Raw genomic sequence first — 22,669 nt, forward strand, 5'->3', positions numbered from 1 at the left:
GAGGGTGGTCAGGCCCTGGCACAGGGTGCCCAGAGCAGCTGTGGCTGTCCCTGGATCCCTGGCAGTGTCCAAGGCCAGGTTGGACAGGGCTTGGAGCAGCCTGGGGTAGTGCAAGGTGTCCCTGCCCCTGGCAGCAGTGACAGAATGGTCTGTAAGGTCCCTTCCAGCCCAAAAAATTAGGGATTCTATGATTAGCTGTCCCTACTACAACCTTGCAAAAAGAAAAAAACCACCACAATGGAAGTACAATTATATTCTCTTTTCTCAGCTGCTAAAAGTGCAGCTCATCACGGGAACCTGACCATTACAAACTGTTAATCAGTCACTGTTTTTGAGCAAAAACATAGGATTTTCAACTATAACAAAACAGAGGATCCAGTTCATGTAGAAATCTGATCCTGTATCTCATGCTGGCTCTGTTTTTTAACACCTGGGCGACTACAGTCCCGTAACTATTTCCTGTCACCAAAGTATTCACTTTCTTTTATACCAGGCAAAACAGTGTCAGCAGTAAATACAAAAGGGTCTAATACAATGGGAGGAACAGGAATGAGACACTGAGGTATTGGGTGTATGAAATTGGAGGAATTTTGCTGTGGCTTTGAGCCACCTCCCCAACATTTAAATCACAATGAGCACCCAACACAGCAGTGCAACAGTCATGGATAGACCACTGCAACATGAACCCAGGAAAAGCTGAACTTCAGCTCACAGCCTGGTCTGGGCTGCCAAAACCCATGGGCTTTACAGCTCTGAACCACAGGTGCTCTCCAAGCAGGGCATCAGCTCCAGCCCAGCAGGACAGGGGAGCAGGGATGCAGAGGGCAGCTGAGTGCAGGAGGATTGTGGCAGTGTTAGGTTTAGAGTTGAACTCTATGATACCAAATTTTTGCAACTTTAATGATTCTGTGACTTTGTATGTGGTTTGTGTTCTAGGACGAGATGCTGCAGAAAGGCTGGGAAAACTCCAAGGTGTCCAAAGCAGTCACGTGGCAACACTCAAACTCCTCCAACACCTCTGGTCTCCTCACAAAGCTCAGCATCCACCTGGGTTTACCACATCTGCTTCTCCAGCAGAAAGAGGATCAGCTTCAGAAACAGCCTGTAAGAAGCTGGCAAGGCTGGAGAACAGGAGGAAAGTTCATTTTAGAAGCTGTTTACTCCTAAGGAGGCCTTTGGCTCAGTCCACCTGCACGCCCTCAGGCAGCTGGACCACCACAGGGGCACAGTCATCAGGCTCTGCCTCGAAGTCCCACTTGAATTTCTTTGTCAGGTGAGCCTTGAACTTCTCAGCCTTTTTCCTCAGAGTCTCATCCACAGCAGAGCTGCACATGCAGGAGAACAACACCTGAAACAAAGAGCAGGAAGAGTTCAGCCATGGCACCAGCTGGGCATCTCCTCCCTACAGAGACCAGGGAGCACCAGGAGAGAGCCAGGCTAGGATCTACCACCCTGGGACTACTCCAGCTTTGGGGGAACCCAACCAAAGCCCACACCTCTCACTTCACAGCCCAAACCCATCCTGCCCTCACACCACTGAGTCAGCATCAGAAATACCTGCACTCAGGTAAGAACTGTCTGAAACAGGAGTATGTTTGTAACTGAATTTGTACTGTGGAATTCTGAAATATCCCAACGTGTGAGCAAAGGAAAACATCTTGACAGAAGGAATTAAAAAAAAAACAACCAACCAACCCTCAAATACTACTAGGCAAATTTCCAGCAAATGTCCAAAAGGCCAGTAGATAACTGCACTCCTTGTTTCCATGGGTAGAGATCTCCCCAAGTATTTTTGTAATATGGCATTATCAAGACTTTAGGATGCAGAGGAAACTTAACGAAAATACCTTGAATGTCAGAGAGGAATGGGGGCTCTCTGGAAAAAGCCTGGTTATGCCCAGCACAGCCACCCCCTTGTGCACAGGGTGCTGAAGTCTGGAGGAACCTCTGTCTCCCACCCCCAAACACAAACCTATTAAGGTGTCACGAATTCCCAGCCCGTGCTGCCACCTCAGAGGGAAAGCATCTGTGTGTTATTAACAGGGCACTGAGCCCCAGAGCCCAGCTTCCATCAGCCTGGCTCTGCTCCTCCTGAACTTGTGATCCACAACTAATTGCCATAAAAAGAAATCTCCTCTGGGGAAAATGCAGCCTCTTCTTTGGGGGAGACCTACTGAAAGCTGGGTAAAACACTGACAATGAGCAGCAAAGTTTGCTGCTTTGTGGATGAACATTTGCCTTTTCCTTGCTCATTCTACCAGAAAATTGCCTCTTTCTAACAGAATTCTTACACAGCAATGCTGCTGGTAGAGAAAAAAATGATTAGGAGATTGTACTTCCCACTTCTTCTCAATGAACTGCACATTAAATCAGTTATTTCACCAAGTTTTTTTTTTCTTTAAGCACTGGTAGGGCTGCACAGTCACTGGTGGCTGTGCTGTGCTTTTCTTGCCTTGGATCAAACTCCACAAATGAAGTTGCTGCTTCCAGAGCTGAGCAAGAGCTGCACAGACAATGCCCTCCCCCACAGCTCCAAGCATCTGCCCACGGCCAGCTGAGGCAAAGAATTCTGATGTCTGAGTGTAAAGTGAGGGGTAAGGCAAGGCCCAGAGCTTCCCTAGCACCACTTCAGGGAAATCCCATGGGAGCAGAGAAATGGAGAACCCTGAGTGAGGAAGGGCTCAGTTTGCAAGGCTCTTCTTTGTCACTGGGAATGTGGTGACTCCTGCCAGGGCTTAAGGGTGATCCTTCAGTGACCTGGGGGTGACCAGCCCAGCTCCTGCTGAGGGAGTAAAATACAGACTGACAGAGCCCAGGGGTGGACAAGACTCAGGCAGCCAGAACCAGCAGTAAGTGTTTCCCAAATTCCCCATCAGGGGGAGGGAATGGCTGGCTGCCATATTATGGGTACTGCTGGGAACTGACAGCACTGCTCTGAGCGTGCTGCAAACACAGCTGGGCTGTCCAGTCCTGTAATAGGATGGACAAAATCTACTAACAGAAATAAAACATAAATTAAAACCCTCCTGAGACTTGTAAGAATCACAATTGAAAAAATCTGAAAGTCACTTGATTAAAGCAATCCTTCCCAAAATATTTTACCCAGCAATTAAAACCGAACAACTCCACCCTCCCTAAAACTACAGCAACACCTCGGGGCTAACAAGAAGAATGGAACTGCTCCCTGGGAAAGGAGAGGGCACCTGCAGCACAACTGCCCACAGCTTCCTACAGGGCTGGTTCCCATTGCTCAGCTTTATCAGTGTGGCTGATTTGGGATTTTTTTTTTTGTAAACTAAGCGAGTTTGCTGCACTGCTAGCACAGTCACCATCAGTGGAGTAACTGGTTTCACTGAGGATGACCAGTAGATTTGCCCCCACCTGTCTCAGCAGAAGCAGCATCTTTTGCATTTTGGAATAACCATAAATTCCCTCTGGATAAGATCCTGACTACAGGAAATCCTCAGCTGTGCTAAGGAATGGAAAAGCTTCTTAATCACTATTACTGCCCTTAGCTCAACCAGGTTTTGCTGCAGCTTCCCTGCATACTGAGCAAACCATTTAAAAAATCATCATCAGTCCTTCATGCCAAAGTTTTTTGTGTTGTCTTTTTAAGAATGAACAGCATTTTGGAAAAATTAAACAGATACCATTGTTGCACTAGCCCAGCCTCTCCTGTAGCTGCTGAGCTGAATTTCTAGCTGAATAACAGTGGGAAAAAGTAAATCTCTTTGTGCTTAGACAGGCTCCCATCTTCCATGCAGCTTAACTCCTTTGGCAGCTTCTCCCCACATTTGATGGATGGATGGATGCCCTCCCTCCCACTCGATTTCCCAGGGAACAACCACAAACACACCTGTAAGGTGCTGGTTAAAAAGTTGTCTTGGGAGACAATGTCCACAAAAAAATCTGCTGGGATTTCGTTGAGCTGATGGTACAGCACAGAAATGAGGTTGATGTAAAGGTCCTGGTACTTCCCTATGGCCTCCTCTGAGCGGCACAGGATGTTCAGGAGTCTTTTCCAGTGCTCAAAGGCATCGTACACATTCCCAATCAGGAAGCAGATGAAGGCAAACTGCAACTCAGCTGTGTGGGTTCAGAGAAGGGAAACAAAACAAAGCACATTAACACTAAACAGATATCCTGGGAATGTATCCTCCCCAAAGCTCTGAAAATGATTTCTAAACCCTGGTTTGGTTTTTGCAAAGTGCATTCATACCTCAAACACTGACCCGGTGCTGCTCTTCAGCTGGAGCAAAGCAAAGCACAGTGGGGCAGGTCACCTGTAATTGTGATTATGAGCACAGCAGAGGGACTTTACAGACAGCAAACAACACCAGACATCAAGCCAGACTCTGCTATTATTCTGAGAGTTCAGCCTGCCTGTGCTGAGTGTCCAGCAGCACATGGGACTGCAAACACCACTGTCCTGAAATTCTGGGAGAGGTCAGCAGTACATCAATCAGTGTGTTTGCCTTGCTTAATTAAGAGCCAGGGTTCATCACACTGGATGCTTGGCATCAACTGTTTTGCCACCATTCCCTAATGTAATTTATTCTCTCAACATCCTACAGTTGTCTTTAGTAATTTTGAAAACGAATAAATTCTATAAGGTTACTGTACAAAAAATGGAAAAAGGGACAAACAAAAGCTTATTCCAAGCCTGAGCTTCAGCTGGGAAGGCTTCTCCCTCCATCCTGCAACAAAACAAAACTCTGCTCCAGGACCTCCACAGACTCAGCATTTATTGGTATCACAAGTTGCAAACCAGGCTGGGGAGCAGCTGAGCTCCGGGAGCTCTGGTGTCCCTGCAGTAGGGCTGGCACAGACCTGACACTGTCACCGCCACTGTCACCTGCAGCACACGGAGCTGGGCCAGGGAGGGACAAACAGGAACAAGGGGCTGGGGGTGTCCATCCCCACCTGATGCTCCCAGGACTCTGTAAGACGTGTCCTCAAGAGCTTCACTGAACAGGTAAAGTGTCACACACCAGGGCCACCTGTTACCACTGCTTTTGACTTCATCTGGGGCAATCTGGGCTGAAGCACCATGTTCCCACACCAGAGAGTCATGGAACAGAATTACAGAATATCCTGAGTCGGGAGGGACCCACAAGGACCATCCAGCCCAACGCTGGCCCTGCACAGGCACCCCACTCCTGGAGCTCTGGCAGCCTCGGGGCCGTGCCCGTTCCCTGGGGAGCCTGGGCAGTGCCAGCACCCTCTGGGGAAGGGAAGAACCTTTTCCTAACACCCAACCTGAATTTCCCGTGACAGCTGCAGCCGTTCCCCCGGGTGCTCTCTCTGGTCCCACGGAAAGAGATCGCAGCTGCCTCTGGGGAGGAGCTGCAGCCCGCTCGGAGCTCGGCCTCAGTCTCCGCCAGGCAATGGGAACAGCCCCTACGGCTGCTAAAAACCTCACAAACTTCTGTCCTGCACTGAGGAGCCCCCTGGGCGCGCAGGGAAGCGGCCCGGGTTCCCCCAGAGCCGTGTCTTTGCCCAGAACTGCCATTTTCCCCAGAAATGCCATTCCCCCCGGGCGGTTGCTCACCGAGCAGGCCCAGCGGCCGGCCGGGGTAGCGCTGCTCCATCACCCGCTGCAGGGCGTAGCTCAGGTCCATGCTGTGCCGGGTGATCTCCTCGGGGCTGGCCCCGGCGGGGAAGGCCTGCCGGGGCAGCTCGGAGAAGCGGATCTGGGTGCCGGCCCGGGGCCGCATGCGGGGCAGCCGGGCCAGGCCCTCGGCGTAGCTGCGGCACTCGGCGTCCAGCGGCGGCCGGCGCTGCCCGGCGCGGTCCCGCGTGTGCCGCCCCGCCGCCTCGGGCAGCACCTCGGCGAACGCGCAGATCTGACCGCTCTCGGGCTGCAGCTCCTCGGCCGCCGCCTCGCTGATGAAGTTACTCAGCGACACCCACTTCTTCAGCGTCTCGTAGGGGTAGGGCCCCAGGAAGGGGTCCAGCTCCCGCAGGCGGTCCCGCAGCGCCTCGCCCTGCTCGGGGGGCTCGGGCCGCACGGCCTCGCCCGCGGGGTCCCAGCGCAGCACCCGCACCTCTCGGCGCCGCAGGCTGAGGAAGCGGCCGGAGCGCGGCCCCGCGTCCCGCCCGCCGGCGCCGGCCGCGCTGCAGTGCACGAAGTGCAGCCCCGGCGGCACCATCTTCACGCCGCGGAACCGCGGCCCCACGGCCCACGCGCTGTAGTCGATGCCGAACTCGGTGCCCTCGGGCACGTCCAGCACCACCACGGTCGCGCCCTCGAAGAAGAGCTGCCGGGCCAGCTCGGGGTCCGGCCGGGGTCCCGCCATGGCAGAGCCGCAGCAGCAGCTCGGAACGGCCCTGCCCGGATATCCGGGCCGGCGGTTCCGGGCACGGCGGCGGGAGGAGCGTCCGGGCCCCGCCCGAGAGCGGCTGGAGCCGGGGCTGGGCTGGGCTGGGCTCGGCTCGGCTCACCGGACTGGGCTCAGCGGGCTGCCGGGGCTGGGCTGCGGCGGCGCCCGAGGCACAGCGGGCGCTGCCCCGCCATCGTCCCCTCTCGATCCCGGCTGGGTCCCTGTTATCCCAGCCCATCCCCGGCCCGGTCCCCGTTCTCCTAGCCCATCCCCGGCCCGGTCCCCGTTCTCCTAGCCCATCCCCGGTTCGGTCCCCGTTCTCCCAGCCCATTCCCGGCTCTCAGCCCTGTGCTGCTCCCCTTTGCCTTTCCATGGCTGGCGGCTGCTCCCCGCTGGCCGATTGTCCCCAAAGCTGGTCCCCAGTCCCCCCAGCTGGCTGCCATTCCCCTGGGCCCTCTGTGCTCCCACCCCTGCAGCGGGACAGACGGACAAGAGCCGTGCCTGGGACTGATGGGACAGACACCGGGGACCCTCGTTGTGGCACACAGATGGCACACAAACCCCCAGGCAGGACAGACACTGTCCCAGCACCACGTCCTCCCTCCAAGGACAGCAGAGTGGAGGTCCCCAGAGAGGGGCAGTTCCCATCACCTCCCTGCATCCTGAGCGTTCTCACAGCCACTTCCCTGCCCCGCTGTGTGTGCCAGGCTCAGCCCCTGCCACAGGAAGCCGCTCTCGGCTCCGCTGGCCGCAATTCCCGACCTGGCAACATCTTCATTGCCCTTGGTGGGGTGAGATCCCACCTGCAGAGCTGCCTCCAGCTCTGGGGTCTGCAGCACTGCAGGGATGTGGAGCTGTTGGAACGAGTCCAGAGGTGGCCATGGAGATGCTCCAGGGCTGGAGCCTCTCTGCTCTGGGATGGGCTGGGAGAGTTGGGGGTGTTCACCTAGAGGAGAGAAGGCTTCAGGGAGAGCTCAGAGCCCCTTCCAGGGCCTAAAGGGGCTCCAGGAGAGCTGGGGAGGGACTGGGGACAAGAGCCTGGAATGCCAGGACAAGGGGAAACTGCCCACTGCCAGAGGGCAGGGTAAAAGGGATATTGGGAGGGAATTGTTCCCTGTGAGGATGCTGAGACCCTGGCACAGGTTGCCCAGAGAAGCTGTAGCTGCCCCTGGATCCCTGGAAGTGTCCAAGGCCAGGCTGGATGGGGCTTGGAGCATCCTGGTCTAGTGAAAGGTCTGTGTCAAGGGATGGAACAGAATGAGATTTATATTCCCTTCCAGCCTAAACCATTCTGGGATTCCATGATTTCTACAATCTTCTCTTTAGACAAAGCCTGGTATTTCCATGTGCAGTGCCCCCTGTTGCAAGGTTCCCCCTTCACTTCTCCATCCTCTCAGTAAGAAAGAGTCCACTGAGGCCCCAGGCTGATTTAGCATCAAACACATTTATTTCACTTTTATTGAATACAAGAACAGTGAGCACACACGCATACACCACCGAGCACTGAAAAGGAGTATGACCAAAGGGGGAGAGGGAGAACAAGGGAAGAGAAAAGGAGAGTTAGTGAAGGAACAACAGAGCGTTGCAGTTGGTTGGTAAGGTGCTTCTCAAATAAAAATAAATATTTTTATTATTATTATTATTACTGTTACTGTTATTATTACTCATGCTATCGCAGGCCAGGTTCAAAATGAATTTGTGGGATTGGGTAAAAACAGGCACTCATGTCTCCCACCCCTTTCCACAGAAAAGGCCCCTGGAAGAAAACAAACAGTGGCCAGCTATCCGAAACAGAGCGCAGTGATGGGCAGGCTGGGGCTGAGCAGCAGAAAGCCACACCTCGCCAGAAGAACAAGCAGTGAGCGTTTTTTCTTTCCTTTTTTACCTTTTCTCTTTTTCATTTAAGAAAAAAAAAGTTTTGGACACTGCCACCCATGAAGGCGCTGCGGGAGCCAGAGGCTGCTCACTGCAAACGGAACTCACGGCAGCCCAAGCACACAGGGAGCCCAGGGGTGTAAGCTGCTCAATCCCACAGGAACCTTCACCCCCCAGGCTGTGCACAACGCCCCAAGCAGCTCTGCAGGGCCACAGTAGCCTGGGGTGGGCTGTGGAGGTGCCCAGTCCAGGTGGGCTCCCCCAGCCCTGAACTGTGCCTTGTACTGGTAAATGCCAGCACAGCGGGCAGGCACTGGCCCTCCACCACCCCGGCAGTGCCACTGCTGGGCATGGCTGGCTTGGGTGCGTTGGGAAAACAAACGAGAGAAAAGGAGCCTCTTTGCAACTACCTAAACTGCTGTCAGGTTGGGGCTGTGCTCTCTGAAGGCGTGTGGCTGGAAGCTGGGGATTGGCACTGGCAGCAGCCCCTGTGCTTTTGCCTTCCACGCCTGCAGGAGAAACGTCTCTGCCAGAGCAGATTCACTGATGAGCAATTGGTGAGCAACTGCCAGGGAGCAGCTCCCCCCTGGGACGGCAAGGGTGGGAGCAGGGTCTGCCCATGGCATCCTCATGGCTCAGGCGCTCCTGTTCGGGCATCCTGTGAGCCCTGGCAGGGCCTGGCAGAACACACCTGCTCCTGGGCACAGGCTGTGTCAAGGATGGGAGACTGAAGGCAAAATGGTGCAGAATCATGGGCCCTTCTGTTTCTGCAGGAGCTAGAGAAAATTCCCAGAAGGGAACCCATTTCTTTCCTTTCCTTTCTGGTTTTGGTTCCAAGCCTACCCGAACTACCTGGTTCACAGTGTATGGGGCCCTGGGCTTGGCCCACGATCCCCTTCCAAAGGCAGCCCTGGAGGGAGCCTGTGGCTGAAGGCTGAGCTGGGAGCAGCTCCACTGAGGCCTCCTGGGCTCTCCCATGCAGCCTGGGATGCTGGAGACACTCTGCAGGGATGGACACAGCACGGTGCCTCCACTGCCCATCCCTAGGCAGGTCGGGGGAGCACTGCCATGGCCCTGCCAGCGCCGTCCCCAGCCGTTTGCCATCACACCCTGGGTAGTGGGGGAGGCAGGGCACAAACAGCCCCTCTGCCTTTGACCCCACTACAAAACTCAAGTACCTCCATTACTGGGATCCAGAAACAAAGCAAACCCACCCCACCCACAGGCACAGCTCTGCGGGCTACAAGGGAGCCCCGAGCCCTATGGCTCCCACCTCACTCCTAGCTGGTCCTGGGGCTCTGGGGGGATGGGAGCCCATCCTGCCTACGGCTGTTGGAGCTGGAGCCTTCTGTGCCCTCCAGGTGACCGCTGCCCCTCCAAACCTCACCACCAGCACATGCTGCAGATCAACCAGCAGCGCATTCCTGTCCCTCGCCCTCTCCCCTTCCCCCCAACCAGCAGCGGCCAAAACCTTCCCCGTTCCCTTCCTGCAGGACTCAAGAGTCCCACGTGTGATCTAAGAGTCTCCTAGTACACCAACCACAGTCAATCCAAGAGTTAATAATTTAAAGATGTCGGCATCATCTGTACTAGCACTGTTGAATTATTTCAGCCTTGTTCCCTCCCTCCCCCTCCGTTATATAGAATAATATACAGAACTGAAATGCACATCCATATGAAACCCCACAGGCTGCTCGTTAGAGATGAGAAACCATGTACATATCATTTGCTTTGTTTGAAATTAAACCCATTCCTAAATACCTTCAGAGAACAAGAGGTTGGACAAGTGCACAGAGAAGATAAGGAAGGGAAGGGGAAGAGTTAACAGAACTCCCAAAAAATGCAAAAAACCAGCATGGAATGAGGAGAAGGGCGAAACGACACTTGCGAATTGGAAAATAACTCTAAGGTCATAACTTGAATGTTTTTCTCTCTTCTTTCCAGAGGTGGGGAATGGTTTTGCTTCTGCTTGTGGTTTTTTACTTCAGTTTGCTTACTTGCTTTGTTGCAAAGCAGTTTTCCTTTCCATTCAGTGTGCAACAAATGAACTCATGATTGTGTGTCCTTTCATGTAACATGCAAGATGGTGGCTTATTGTATTGTTACCAAGATTATTGTAATTATTATGACTTTTTAAATCTGATTTGATCACCAATCCAGGAAATTCTTCAATTTATCTGCAGAAGGTTGGCTTTGTTTGTTGGTGGTATTGTTTGCTATTCGTTTCCAGCATATAGCAGCAGTGCAAGGATGCATTTTGTTTCCTGTTTATATATATATATATATGTATGTATGTATATATATATATAATATATTTGCTATTCCTTTTTTAAAAATTTTTGTCTCTTGCCATGAACATTTGCAGCCAGGATGTCTATGTCTTGCTGACAAATCCAGCATGAAGGCTCCTTCTTCCCTGTTCTCCAGGTTGGAATACAGATGTTGACTTCCAGGAACATGTTGGTCAAGACTCCTGTGCAAGGCAGATGGAAAGGACCAAGTCATGGAGTGCCAATCCCTGGAGGCTCCTCTTTGGATGAGGGCACTGGATAGAAACTTTGCAAACACTTGGGGCCACAGTTTGCATTTAATTAGCAGGAGCTCTGGTAATTAGCAGGAATTCAGCCACTGGGCTAGTGTTGGTGCATGAAGGACATGAGGGGGAGTTGCTGTTCGCTTACTTTAAGCCATTCAACTAAAACTGGGTGGATCCTATGGGATGCAGGAATGTCTGGACTTGTCTGTACTGTGGGACAGGACACAAGCTCCACAAGCCTCTCCTGACCTTCCCAGCTGCATTGCTGGTCGTTTTTCCAGGCTTAAAAGCTGCCAGTCAAAACCTTCATGTGATAAAGAAACAGAAAATCCCAGCTCTGAGGAGCCTCTCAAAATGCACCTGCAATTTGACTGCTGCCTGAGCCTCCAAAACTGTTCCCTCTCCTCTCCACCTCTCTCCACCTCCCCACTGCTCCCACACAGGGGTCTGATGGCTGTGCCAACCCAGAGGAGATGAAGCTCCTGCCTGACGGGGCAGAATGGGGTCAAACAGGGGCTTTGGGGTGGGGCAGGACTCCCTAAGCCCCACAGAAGTGTCTGGGACTGTGACAGCTTTGGGGTGTCTGCAGGGAGGTACAAACCTTGTGTGCTGCTGCCTACACCTGTGTGTATATGAAAAACTCAACCTGGGGATCTGAGTGGGACTGAAAAACTGTATGGTTTTTGTAAAGAAATTATCATTTTTGCAAACATTGGTCTGATACTGCAGCTTTGCAGAACCTGTAGGTTCTGAAACCACAAACCTGAGGTGCCTTCATTCCCTCCCACCCCAGGGGGACGAGCAGGTCCTTTCCTTTTTCCATCAAATGCCTCTGAGTCCTGTGCTGAGCAGGACAGCAGGGTGACACCCATAGCATTGCTTCTGGTGGCATGGTAGTGGCTTCCTAATCACAACTAGGTAGCCGTGCCCACAGCCACCATGCCAACACCTGTGGCTGGTGGGGACCAGAGACTGTTCCACCCCCATTACCCAGCAGGTGAACCTGGCAGCTTCTCCACCTACCTGAGGTTTCTTGTCCCTTTCCTCTGGAGAGGGCTCTGTTTCTCTGTACACCACAGCTTTGGTAACCAGCATGTCGGGGTGCTGGAGTTTTGCCTCTTTGATTGCTAAAGCCAGCGCCTGGAAAGCAGAAGGGTGAAAGAGAGCATTTATCCTCCCTCTCCTGCAATCAGGTACCCTGACTGCAGCCAGAAAGCAGCTGAGTAAGATTCCAGGGAGCAGAGTGCGATTCCAGGAGGATGAGAATGCAGGGGCTCAGAGTGGAACCCAGAGCAGCCTGGCAGAAGAGGCTAGAGCCCAGCATGGAAATCCAGCATGACTGGGAATTCATCCATGACTGGGAGCCCTCACGTGCTGCCTTTCTCTGCTGTTTTTCTGTATGGATGTGCTACTGAAACCTGGGTAAAAGAAAACACTATAAAAATCTACAGGAATTATCAAATTCATTATTATAATTCTAAAAATCATTTTAGAGCCTTTTAATTACTTTATCTCTTTAATTTTTTTGCATAAGTAACAAATCCCAAAAGGTGAGGCCACAGGAAAATGACCTTGTGGCCCTAAAAAGTCCTGTCAGTCTTTGTTATTTCATCATGGAAGTGTGCCACTTTTTGTTCTCTTGATGTTGAGGAAGAGGCAAAACACCATCACCTGGAGAGACTCAGCCTGCAGTGGTTGTGCTGGAAGAGAGAGGTGACCTGGGTCACTTTGGAGTATTTCAGCAGAGAAAGGGCACCTAGAAATGTGTTTATTACTGTAAAAGAGTAATGCCATCACTCTGTTCTGCACTGGGATGTGACCTTTGCCACGGCTTCATGGTGGGAGACAGCCTGGGGATCACTGCACCCATGGGAACCCACCCTGCTGGACAAGGTCTGGGTCTGATTTGGGGCCTTGGAGGTCAGTTTTTGGACAAAAGGGGTAAACAGGTTCAGCCAGAAGTAGAAACATGCAGTGCTGCACCCAGGGACAGCCAGAAGTGGGCAAATGCAGGGCATCCTGCTCCTACCTGGTCCTGGTCCACATCTTCATCTCCCGTGATGATGATGCGCTTCTCTATCCGGGTCTCGGAGAACCCCCCTTTCACAGTCTGTGTGAGGAGAAGGAGAGCTCTCACCCCTGTCCCAGCAGCCAGCTCCAGAACAGGAGCAGGAACAACACCAGCATCCCCTCAGAACTTCCCTGGAATTCAGCAGAACTCCCACTGCCCTTGACTCAGGGAGAAGTGTGACACACAGCAGCCCACAGTGGGGGAGAAGAGCTGGGGGCAGCTACCAAGCACCTTCTCAGGCTGCCCAGTTCCCTCACAGAGCTGCTGCTGTCTTTATAGAATCACAGAATCACTGAGGCTAGCAAAGCCCTCTGAGATCACCAAGTCCAACTGTTCACCCAGCACTGCCAAGGATGTCCCCAGATGCCACAGCTACACATCTTTGAAACCCCTCCAGGGATGGGACTCCAACACTGCCCTGGGCAGCCTGTGCCAGTGCCTGACCACCCCTTCTGTGAGGAAATTCTCCCTAATATCCAATTTAAACGTCCCCTGGTGCAATCTGAGGCCATTTCCTCTCATCCTGCCCTCTGTTCCCTGGAAGAACAGCATGTATTTAATCTGGGGATGCAAAGGCCATGGGTGAGACCCTCTGCTGCAGCCTTGTGTCCATCACTTCCCACCTCTGGCCTGCCCCTGGCTGAATGCACACCCCTGGCTGTGCTGACTGCTGTGGTCACACCTGGCCGGATGGGACAGGCAGCCCAGGGCACAGAGGACTCTGTGGGATCACCATTCCCATGGGACAGCACACAGCTTGTTGGAAGGAGAGGGGCCCTTTCTGCTGTACCAAGCACAATACAAATCCACCCATCCCCTAATTCTAGTGGCCCTCAGGAAGCCCTGGAGCTGCTCTCACCTTGGTAACATGGGTGGTGGTGGAAGTGGAGAGTGTTTCTGCAGTGGCACTGAATATGCTGGTGAGCACCTCCTTCCCAGCGGAGCCGCCGGAGATCTGCGGGACACGAGCAGAGGACTCAGGGGAACATCGTGGGGGTGGCCCCAGCCCAGCTCCCAGCTAGCCAGGACCTTCCCACTGGGATGCACCCACTCAGCCCAGCATGGGAGGGGAGAGCATGGCAAGGGAAAAAGGCACCGAGTTGTGCTTCCAACTGCACCAAGACCTTGGGGGGGACAGGGGGGTCTCCATAGGTATCCCAGGCCCACAGCTGCTGGGAAGGGCCTCTGCAGGGGACACAGGGTCTCATGGCTGCTTTTGGCTCTTCCCCACCCACCCCCAGGGCCACTCTAGCACAGAGCTCTCAGGCTGCCTCTGTCTCTGTCCATCCCACTGTGCATGCCAAGGGATGGGAAGGCTGGGAAGGATGCACCGGTACCCCAGCCCCAGTGCCAGCTCTGATATCCCTGCAGCATTAAGGGATGACCCTGGGGCAACACCTGGTGTTTGGTCAGGACGGACTCCATTGAAACGAGGGGATGGAGTAAGAAATCTATTTCCGGAGGAAGGGCTGTGCTGGGCAGGATGGTTGGTGGCCATCACCTCCACTGGCAGTCAGGAGACTTTGTGGGTGGCCTTGGGTGACCCATAGGACACCCAGGGCTAAATGCATCTTAGCTCACTGCACCAGGGACTGGGGTATTTTTGGGAATTATCCTCCTCAGGCAGATGCTCAAGGTATGGATCAGGCATAGGAAGAAGCCCACAGGTCAGGGTCTTCTGACTTCCTGCTCCCCAACCTTCTGAGCGTCCTTCTGCCCTTTCCAGTACGAACACATCAGCCAGGTGCCAGTGCTGGGAGCACACTGGGGGCCCACTGGGACCAATCCCACCCACTCCTAGCCCCACAAGGTTGCTTCCCCAACTTGGCCTGGCTGGTGGCACCACCTCCCCTCTCACCGGTGACAGGGAGCGAAGGTCTGTGGTGGGAGCGGCCCCTTTGCCAGCCTTGGTGCTGTGATCCTGAAAGAAGAGCACATGGGCACGTTGGCTCATGTTGGCATGGGGCAAATGTGGCAGTTGTCACCCTCCAAAGACACCCCCGGTGGTGCAGGGTCCCCCCAGCACAGCTGGCCCCAGTCACTCCTGCTGGAGCACAGGGACCACAGGGGACAGTGGCTCCCTGCCCCTCGAAGGCCAGCCCTGCTTACTGAGGTCACCAGCGCTGTCTCTGTGGTGCCAGCCTGGGCAGTGGTGGTGCTGTCCCTGCTGCCTGGGGTGCCTCCGTCCACCTGCCAGGGCAAAGGAAACTAGGTGAGTCTGGAGGTGCCACCAGGAAGTAGGTGACACTTGCAGGGACAGTGTGGCCATATCCCTACTACCAGAGAAGCCAGGGAGGGCTGTGAGGCCAGTAACAGCTGGTGCCTGTCACTCACTACAGATGTTCCTGTGTGGAGCATGGCACGTGGGGCCAGGGGAACTCAGACAGTATCTCTGGCTGGGCTTTAGTTTGTGTTTTGGGGACTTCAGCAAGTCAAGGGTGAGCAGAGGCCCCCAACCACCCCACAAAGCCCCTGCCCTCCCAGCACTGCTGCCAGGGACAGGCTATGGTGGGCTAAGGCTTTGGGGAGCCTCAGGGCTCAGCCTCTTTGGGGCTTTGGGGAGCCACCACGTCACCTGGGCCGTGTCTGTGGCGCTGACCCGATGGGGAGCGGAGCCTTCTGCTTCGGGCTTCTTCACAGTCACAGTGTCTGCTTTTGGGGCTGAAGGCTGCAGGAGGAACAGCAGAGAGTCAGCAGAGCCAGGCCCTGGGGCACAATGCCAACAGCCCTGAGTGCTCTGCCCATGGCACAGTACTGTCAAGAGATGACCTTTAAGGTTCCTTCCAAGCCTGGCCACTCTGATTCTGTGCTCCTTGTGCACCAGCCCCTAGCAGAGCATCCCTGCCCCACTCCTCTGCAGGTGCCACACATACGATGTCCTGTGAGTGTCACACTGAGTCCTACCTGGGCAAACAGCAGGGCTAGGCTGTCTCCCTGGGCAGACGGGCACCACCCACAGTGCCCTGTGACTCACACACCCCAAATCAGGCCTGTTGCTCTGTCCCTAGGATTTTTTTGATAGATTTATAGACACCAAGGATAAGGACAAACCGCTCTTCAAAAGCCAAGTGAGACCCACCAAACCAGTTTCATGCAGGTGCTGCAGCCATTTTGTGATCTGCACCAGCTCCTGGTGGCTCTGGGTACACCCAGGGTGTCAGAACCATGGGGAAATGCACACAGGCTGCCAGCACTGCCCTGCTGTAGGAAACTGGAGCTGCCAAGGGCTCCTGCACGAGGGATGCTTCACCAGTGCTCAGTATCCCCGAGCCAACAGCCCCCTGCCCACACTAGCCTTGGAGTGGATCTCCCACGGCCACAGCACCGGACACTCCATACCAGGGTTTCCAGGCTGGCTCAGAGACAGCTCCATCTAATTCTGCAGCTCTTTCCTGGCTTTAGGTCTGGACTAACCTCAGCAGCTCTGGCCAGCACTGGGGACTTACCTGCAGGGCTGGAGGCTGCCTTGGGTGGCTGGGCTGGAGACGGCCCCAGCCCAGCACAAAGACAAGGCCACACGGAGCTGGGGCTGGTTCTGCTGTTCTGTCCCTATGCGTGCACTCAGCCCCACACACATGCACATGCAATTTTGTTAGCCCTGCTATGATCCCTCCCAGCACACAGTGACCCTCCATGAGCTCCAGGGCGGCTCCATGAGGCCAATCCCTCCCAGCCCCGGCATGACCAGAGAGGTTAGTGGGCAGCACACGGCTCGGCACGACACCGAGCGGCCACTGAGTTCATGCAGGACACGAGGACAGCTCCCATGGTTAGTGCCACGTGCCCTCCCTGTGGCGCACATGCTGCCGTGGGCTGGGGACGGGGCAGCCACACGCAGGGACCGAGAGGTGACAGTGACTTCTCCTGGTGAGCAGATGCACGAAGCACATGACAGAGCCATGCACCACAGACACAGCACAGCGTGCACCGGGCAGGAACGGGGGTGGCAGCCAGCATGCTCCCCAAAACCAGCTGGGAGTGCACACCCGCCAGGCAACGGCGGCCACAAGGACACGGAGGCACGATGGCACCGGGCCGGTCCCGGCGAATGGTGTCCCTGTGTACCTCTGGCTGGGAGACATCTGAGCTGGGCTGGGAGACTTTATCCCTGCCTTTGACATCTTCTTCCAGTCCAGGAACTACTTTGTCAGTGTGCTGGAAGGAAACCAGGCCTTCATCTTCTGTTTCACTCTTGTCTTTGTCCAGCTCGGGCAGGCTCCGGGAGATGTCCTCAAAGGCTGTGCCGTGGAAGTCCCCGATGACGGTGAAGTCCACCTCTGCTTCCAGGCTGGAGGTCGAGCTGACCGTGATGCTGGAGCACTTGCGCTCGATGGCCAGGTGGTTGTCCTTGAGGAAGACCGAGTCCTTCTCCTGGTCGGGCTCCTCGTCGCCAGTGTCGCTCTCAGGGGCCCTGTGCCGGGGCGGTTTCACCCTCTCCTCGGGGCCCTCCCTCACGCCCGCTCTCTGAAGGAGACACAATCGTGGAGAGACGGGGCCCATGAGCACTGCAGGGCAGCGCCGGGGGACACGGTGGGAGGAGGAGGGGAAGGAAGGCTGCAGCAAACATCACAGAGTAGAGTCAAACACAACTCAAGCATGGAGACCGAAACCTTTCTGGCAGCAGCGGCTTTGCTGGGGGACAGAAGGTGACTCAATTGGATTGTGCCAAAAGTTTGTTGGCAATGAATCATCTCAAAAAGGATCGGTCAGACAAAAAAAAAGCTCGGCCAGCTTGGAGGCACTTCAGTGCACTGGTGGAAGCAGATGGATGCAAAACAATGGGTCTGATAGGAGACATTCAGAAAGAGCTCAGACGGAGGGGCTATCGAATGTCAGTGACTCAAAAAAAATGAAGGGAAAGAAAGAGAGAAGAGTTTGAAAGGAAAAGACCCATCAGCCAGGCACAGTGGGGGAGAAGCAAACGAGGGTGCCAATTCCACTGAGGAGGAGTGAGCCAATTCCATTGAGCATCCTGGGGAGCATCACCCTGGGAGGAGGTCCAGCCCAAGAGCTGGCCCGGAGTGAGTGTGCCCCATTGACACCACCTGCCTCTCCAGAGGCCTCAGGTGGGTCTCACGGTGACCTGGTCAGTGTAATTGACAGCATGGCCAGAGCCAAGGGATGACCTCCCTCCATCCACTCTTCTCCGGACACCGACATACCTCTCAACTCTGCCATCGGAGGGGACGTGTCCCATTGCCACACTTTGCCATGAAGCCATGGGAAATCTAGACCCGGTTGTCCCTTAGGAACAGCTCTAAGCTCACCAATGCCAGAGGAAACCCCACCGCCTGGCCTCTGCTCCGAGCGTTTGCAGCCAGGGCCATCCCCCCAGGGCCGGGCTGTGCCGGCACACCCCTCCCTCGGTACTGTGGGAGGTTGAGAGGTATGGGCAGAACACAGGGTGTCCAGCAGCCGTGAGGAACACGCCTGCAGACACGTGTTGGGGTGTGTGTCTGACCAATACATACAGAGAGCCCTGCAAGGGGAGCGGAGGGGCAGCACAGCCCTGGCCGCGGGGCGAGCGCTCACACTGCCGGGAGAAGCACTTAGCAAAACAGCACTGAGACCTGCGAGACCACTGGAACAGCAGCCTTTACATTCTCTTCTTTCAGGCTGGATTTTACTGATGGGTCACATAAATCCTTTTCTTCCCCACTTGGTTCCTGAGATTTGCTCTGGATTAGAGAAAAGGGTTAGTTGGAAGGAAATGAACTCTGCAGGAGCTGCTCTAGTGCTCACAAGAGCGAGGGAAGCTACCCCATCACCCGGCCACCAGCTTGCTGAAGGCAGGGCAGAGTGGGAGCTAAGCAAGAAGGGGCATCAACCAAGGAAATGCAGGGGTGAAGCTGGAAGCGTGGGCACGCCGCTGCTGGGGCTGCATGTCCGTGACAGTCTCAGCTCCTCCAGCCACCCCCCGGCGCCCTCTCCTGCTCCCGGCCACGGAGCTCGGGTGCCCCTCCTGGGTTCAGTGAGCGGCATTCTCCAGGGAGCCAAAAGGTTGGGGGGGGCGCAAAACAAAAGCTGATGAACCGACTGGGCAGCGGCTGCGCATGCAGCCAGTGAAGCCTGACCACACACACAGACAGAGAGGACAGGGATGCAAAGCGCCTGCTGCCAGTCAATGGATGTGTAAGGAGCCACTGGACACGGGCAGAGCCACAGAACATGCGCACGAATGTCCCGTCCGGACGGTTCAGTGGAGTTACCACGGCCTCAGCCAGCGTGAGCTCGCAGCCGGAGTCGGGCGAGGCCAGCTCGGCACTGTCTTCGTGCTCGGGGTCAGCAGAGACATGTTCCTTCAGGGACTGAGGCTGGGAGGTGTCTCCTGAACCAGCCCCTTGCCCGAGGGCCAAGAAGCCCACACTGGACACAGGTCTGGCTGCAGGGGGTGAGGCGAGGCCGGTGCTCAAAGGCACGACCTGTGCCACATTTGTCTTCCCCGTGGCTGTCACTGATGTCTCAGCTTCAGGCACATGCTCCTGTTCCTCCTGGGCCGCCCTTCGCTCCACTTCTCCTTGCTCAAACATCTTGATCTTGGAGGCCACGGAGCTCTTGCTGTCCTGCTGGTTTTCTGGGACCACAGTAGCGTCCCCATGCTCCTGGGACACGGCTCCTGGCAGCCCAGCCACGCACACCGGCACGCCAGGCTCTGCCGTATATGTCCCACCACCTGACTGCCCTGCCCCGCCTTCATTTGCCAGGGGAGAGGGCTGGGATGCCTCTATTCCTTGGCACAATCCTGCTGCAGAGGATTGGAAGTGTGGGACATCAGCAGCTACTCTGGGAGGAGACTCATCCTGCAGTGGCTGCTCTGGAGCCAGGTCAATGTCCCTGCTGCTTTCTGTGACTGTCTGGCTCCCACGCTGCAGATCTTGTCCCATACTGAACTCCGAATCCTGGTGTGGCTCTCGTGCTTTGGGATCTGCAGTGTGGAGGGGCAAGTCTCTCAGGATTGTCTCAGTCTGGTGTTCTGCTTCTTCTCCCTTGGGGGACAGCTCAGCCATGCCAAGGCTTTTGTCATGGGACACTTCTTCCATCCCAGAGCCTTCATCTCTGGTCGGCTTCCCTGACCCTGAGCCCTGGAAGAGCTCTTTGATCATGGGCTTCTCCTCCTGCAGTGGCTCTTCAGTGGCAGGGACATTGCTCTGTGCTGTGTCCATGTCCTGGACCACCTCCCTGGTGGCCAGATCTCTAACCTGGATCGATTCGGCTGCAGTGGCTGTGTTTTGGGGTGGTTCTCCTGTAACAGGACTTGTCCCCTGATGGGGTTTCCACGAGGCAAATCCCACATTTTGGGATTGTTCTTCTGTTTTAGGATCGGTGCCCATGGGTAGTGCCACCTCCACGGAGGGGCTCACACCCTCGGGCATGGCCACCCCTCTGGCAAGGCTAGTGCCCATGGACAGCTCTGTGCCCTGAGGCTCCGTACTGGGAGACGGCTCTGCAGGGACTGGGCTGGGTTTCTGGGGAAGGGGTGGAGGGACAGGAGCACTGGGTTTGTCCCCCTTCAGCCCCACGGTGTGAGTGTGGTCCTGCTGAGACCCAGCTGATGATGGAGGAGACTTGGGCTCTATCTCTTCCATCTGAAGAACCACTCTGGCACTTTCCTCCCTGTCACTGTCTGCTCCAACCCCTCCCGAGAGCCCCTCCAGTGCTGGGCTCCCTCTCTGCTCCTCAGCCCAGGGGCCATCCCCTGCCAGGCCACACGGCTTCAAGCCTCCCACTGAGCTCTGCAGCTCTGTCTCCTCTGGTCCCACCTCCAGGGTTTCACTTCCCATAGGTGCTCCTCCAGACACCCCAGCACCAGGTGCTTTCTCTGGCTGCATGGACAGCTCTTCCCACCCTGAGAGGGGATGTCGCCCCAGGCTGGTCCCATCACAGCCCATCCCAGGTGGTTCTGGGGCTCCAGTGGGTTTTCCAGACACTGTCCTGTGTTGGTGACTTGCTGAGGAGAGGGGTTGGAGCCCTTCTGCCACGGGTGCTATGTGACCGGATCCCTCCCCGCATGTGTTTACTGGTCTCTCCTCCAAGCCAAGCCACCCACCAGTGTCCAAGACCTGGTGTGTTTTACTGTCCATCTCCTCCCCCTCTGGATCTCCTAAGTAGATGATCCTCTGTGTTGCAGAAGTCTCTGAGCTGTCGTCGCCAGCCTTCACTTTAATTTTCAGGAGCTCTGGGGCTGTGGCTGGCACTCTGGCCTCCTGCTTCCTGAAGGCTGCAGAAGCACGTTCCTTGGAGAGCACCTCACCTTCTCCCTGGGAAGGCTCTGGCTCCAAAATCTTGGTCTTTTGCCTCTCTTCAGGCTGTTGACAGGGCTTGGGCAGCCCATGCTCCCTGGTGGCCGCACCTTTGCCCGGTTCTTGGGGTTCCCCCTCTGTGCTCTCGGTGGGCAGATGGGCTGCCCCTGGGCTGGACTCACCCTTGCTTTCCTTCTCATAGAGCTCATCCTCCCACACAGACTCAAAATCCTCGGGACTAGCAATCATTTTGGCTCTCTTCCTCGTTTCCAAGGCTTCAGCTGCCGGCTCTTCCTGGCCTGCCATGTCCTTGGCTTTCCCTACTGTCACCTCCACTTTCGTCAGGCTCCCACTTGTGCTCCCCTCCGAGGTCCCTGCACGTGCTTCTTCTGTCTTGGCTCTCAGAGTTTTCCTCAGAGCTACAGCTTCCAGCCTAGGGGCTTCTCTCTCTATAAATACCCAGTGCTCCGAGCCCTGTATTGCAATTGGAGCAAGAAGAGTTAAACGCATCAGACACCCTGGCCCCGACTCCTGCTGGCACGAGTGGCACAGCTGGTCTGCCTGGCACAGGGCTGGCTACGTCATTGTCATCATCATCACTGTCATTATTATTATTATTATTACTATTGCTATTGTTCTTATCAAGGACAGAATTGAGGCTCTGTACAAAGAGCCTGGCAACTAACTGATGGAGAGAGGGACTGGAAATAAGGGGCTGATGCCCCACTGGGGACTGAGCCAGGGTCCTCTCTGGGGACAGTGCTTTGCTCTGGGTGATGGCTCCCTGAAACACCTGCAATACCTGAGCCTTTCTTGGTGGCACAGAGTGGGAATGGAGCTCCCAGCAGACACACAAACAGCCACCAGGGTGTCTCTGGAGGCAGGGGACACAGCTGGCTGCCCCCTTGTTTTCAGCTGGCTTTGGCAATTCCCAGGCGTGAGATTCCATTGGAAACAAGACCCTGGGTTTTGGGTAGCTTCACTCTCAGCTTCATAAATGTGCCCTAAGAATTTGTCAGACTGCCAAGAGCACCAGCAGGGAGAGAAACCACCTGAAGCCATCAGCAAGGCCCTGTCCCTTTCCTACCACATGCTGCAGCTCAGATTCTCCCAAAGGCCATCCCTCCTTTCCAGCTCATCAGGGACAACTCCTCAGAACCCAGCCATGCTGAAACCAAGGGTTCAGAAACTGTCACATGTGAAAGGTTTCCTGTGAAGTGTAAAAGACCTTGGGCTCAGTAGCAGGACCAAGCAAAGGCCACGGAGCATCCTGCAGCACAGCCACAGTGGGAATGTCACCGTGCTGCTGGCAGGGGACACCAGGTCACTGCTGCCAGGGACACCTTGTACATCCATGTGCTCATCCTGCACGTCAGCTAAAGGCCTCATGAGTGCCAAGAACAAAGCACTGCTAAAATCCAGTCACTTTTGGAACAGCAGGTAGGAAATAACTCACGGGAAGAGAGTTCCAGGAGAACATCTGCACCATGAAGCAGCTCAGCCACCCCTGACAACATATGAAGAGGGCAGTGCTGGGGCTCCCTGTGGGGCTGGCACTGCCCATGGCACAGCCTACCTGGGCACAGCCTGCAGCAGGAGTAAGGATAGCCCTCGAGGGCACCAG

At 55.3% G+C, this 22,669-nt stretch overlaps 2 protein-coding genes across 16 annotated transcripts in view; both read right to left on the reverse strand.

Moving 5' to 3' along the window:
* Positions 1–238: 238 nt before the first annotated feature.
* Positions 239–6,343, reverse strand: AAR2 (AAR2 splicing factor). The gene is made up of 3 exons (XM_014886285.2): positions 5,552–6,343; positions 3,857–4,086; positions 239–1,348 (listed from the first exon to the last, which is right to left on the reverse strand). The coding sequence occupies exons 1-3, from the start codon at positions 6,297–6,299 to the stop codon at positions 1,181–1,183; spliced, it is 1,146 nt and encodes a 381-aa protein (XP_014741771.1). The 5' UTR covers positions 6,300–6,343; the 3' UTR covers positions 239–1,180.
* A 1,405-nt stretch (positions 6,344–7,748) lies between these two features.
* The window catches only part of EPB41L1 (erythrocyte membrane protein band 4.1 like 1), a 59,735-nt gene continuing 44,814 nt past the window's right edge, over positions 7,749–22,669 (reverse strand). For 6 of the 15 annotated variants that reach the window (XM_088175239.1, XM_088175237.1, XM_088175245.1 and 3 more), the window contains 10 exons: positions 19,015–21,519; positions 18,376–18,483; positions 16,871–17,269; positions 15,381–15,473; positions 14,915–14,995; positions 14,664–14,726; positions 13,665–13,760; positions 12,764–12,844; positions 11,758–11,874; positions 7,749–10,671 (listed from right to left, as the gene is read on the reverse strand). In XM_088175239.1, the coding sequence (XP_088031365.1) occupies positions 10,663–10,671; positions 11,758–11,874; positions 12,764–12,844; positions 13,665–13,760; positions 14,664–14,726; positions 14,915–14,995; positions 15,381–15,473; positions 16,871–17,269; positions 18,376–18,483; positions 19,015–21,519 (3,552 nt within the window). In that variant the 3' untranslated portion in view covers positions 7,749–10,662. The remainder of the gene's footprint in view (positions 10,672–11,757; positions 11,875–12,763; positions 12,845–13,664; positions 13,761–14,663; positions 14,727–14,914; positions 14,996–15,380; positions 15,474–16,870; positions 17,270–18,375; positions 18,484–19,014; positions 21,520–22,669) is intronic. The other 9 variants (XM_014886268.2, XM_088175252.1, XM_088175251.1 and 6 more) reach the window with 6 other exon arrangements.

This window comes from Sturnus vulgaris, chromosome 17, assembly GCF_052056855.1.
Source record: "Sturnus vulgaris isolate bStuVul1 chromosome 17, bStuVul1.hap1, whole genome shotgun sequence".
Lineage (NCBI taxonomy): Eukaryota > Metazoa > Chordata > Aves > Passeriformes > Sturnidae > Sturnus > Sturnus vulgaris.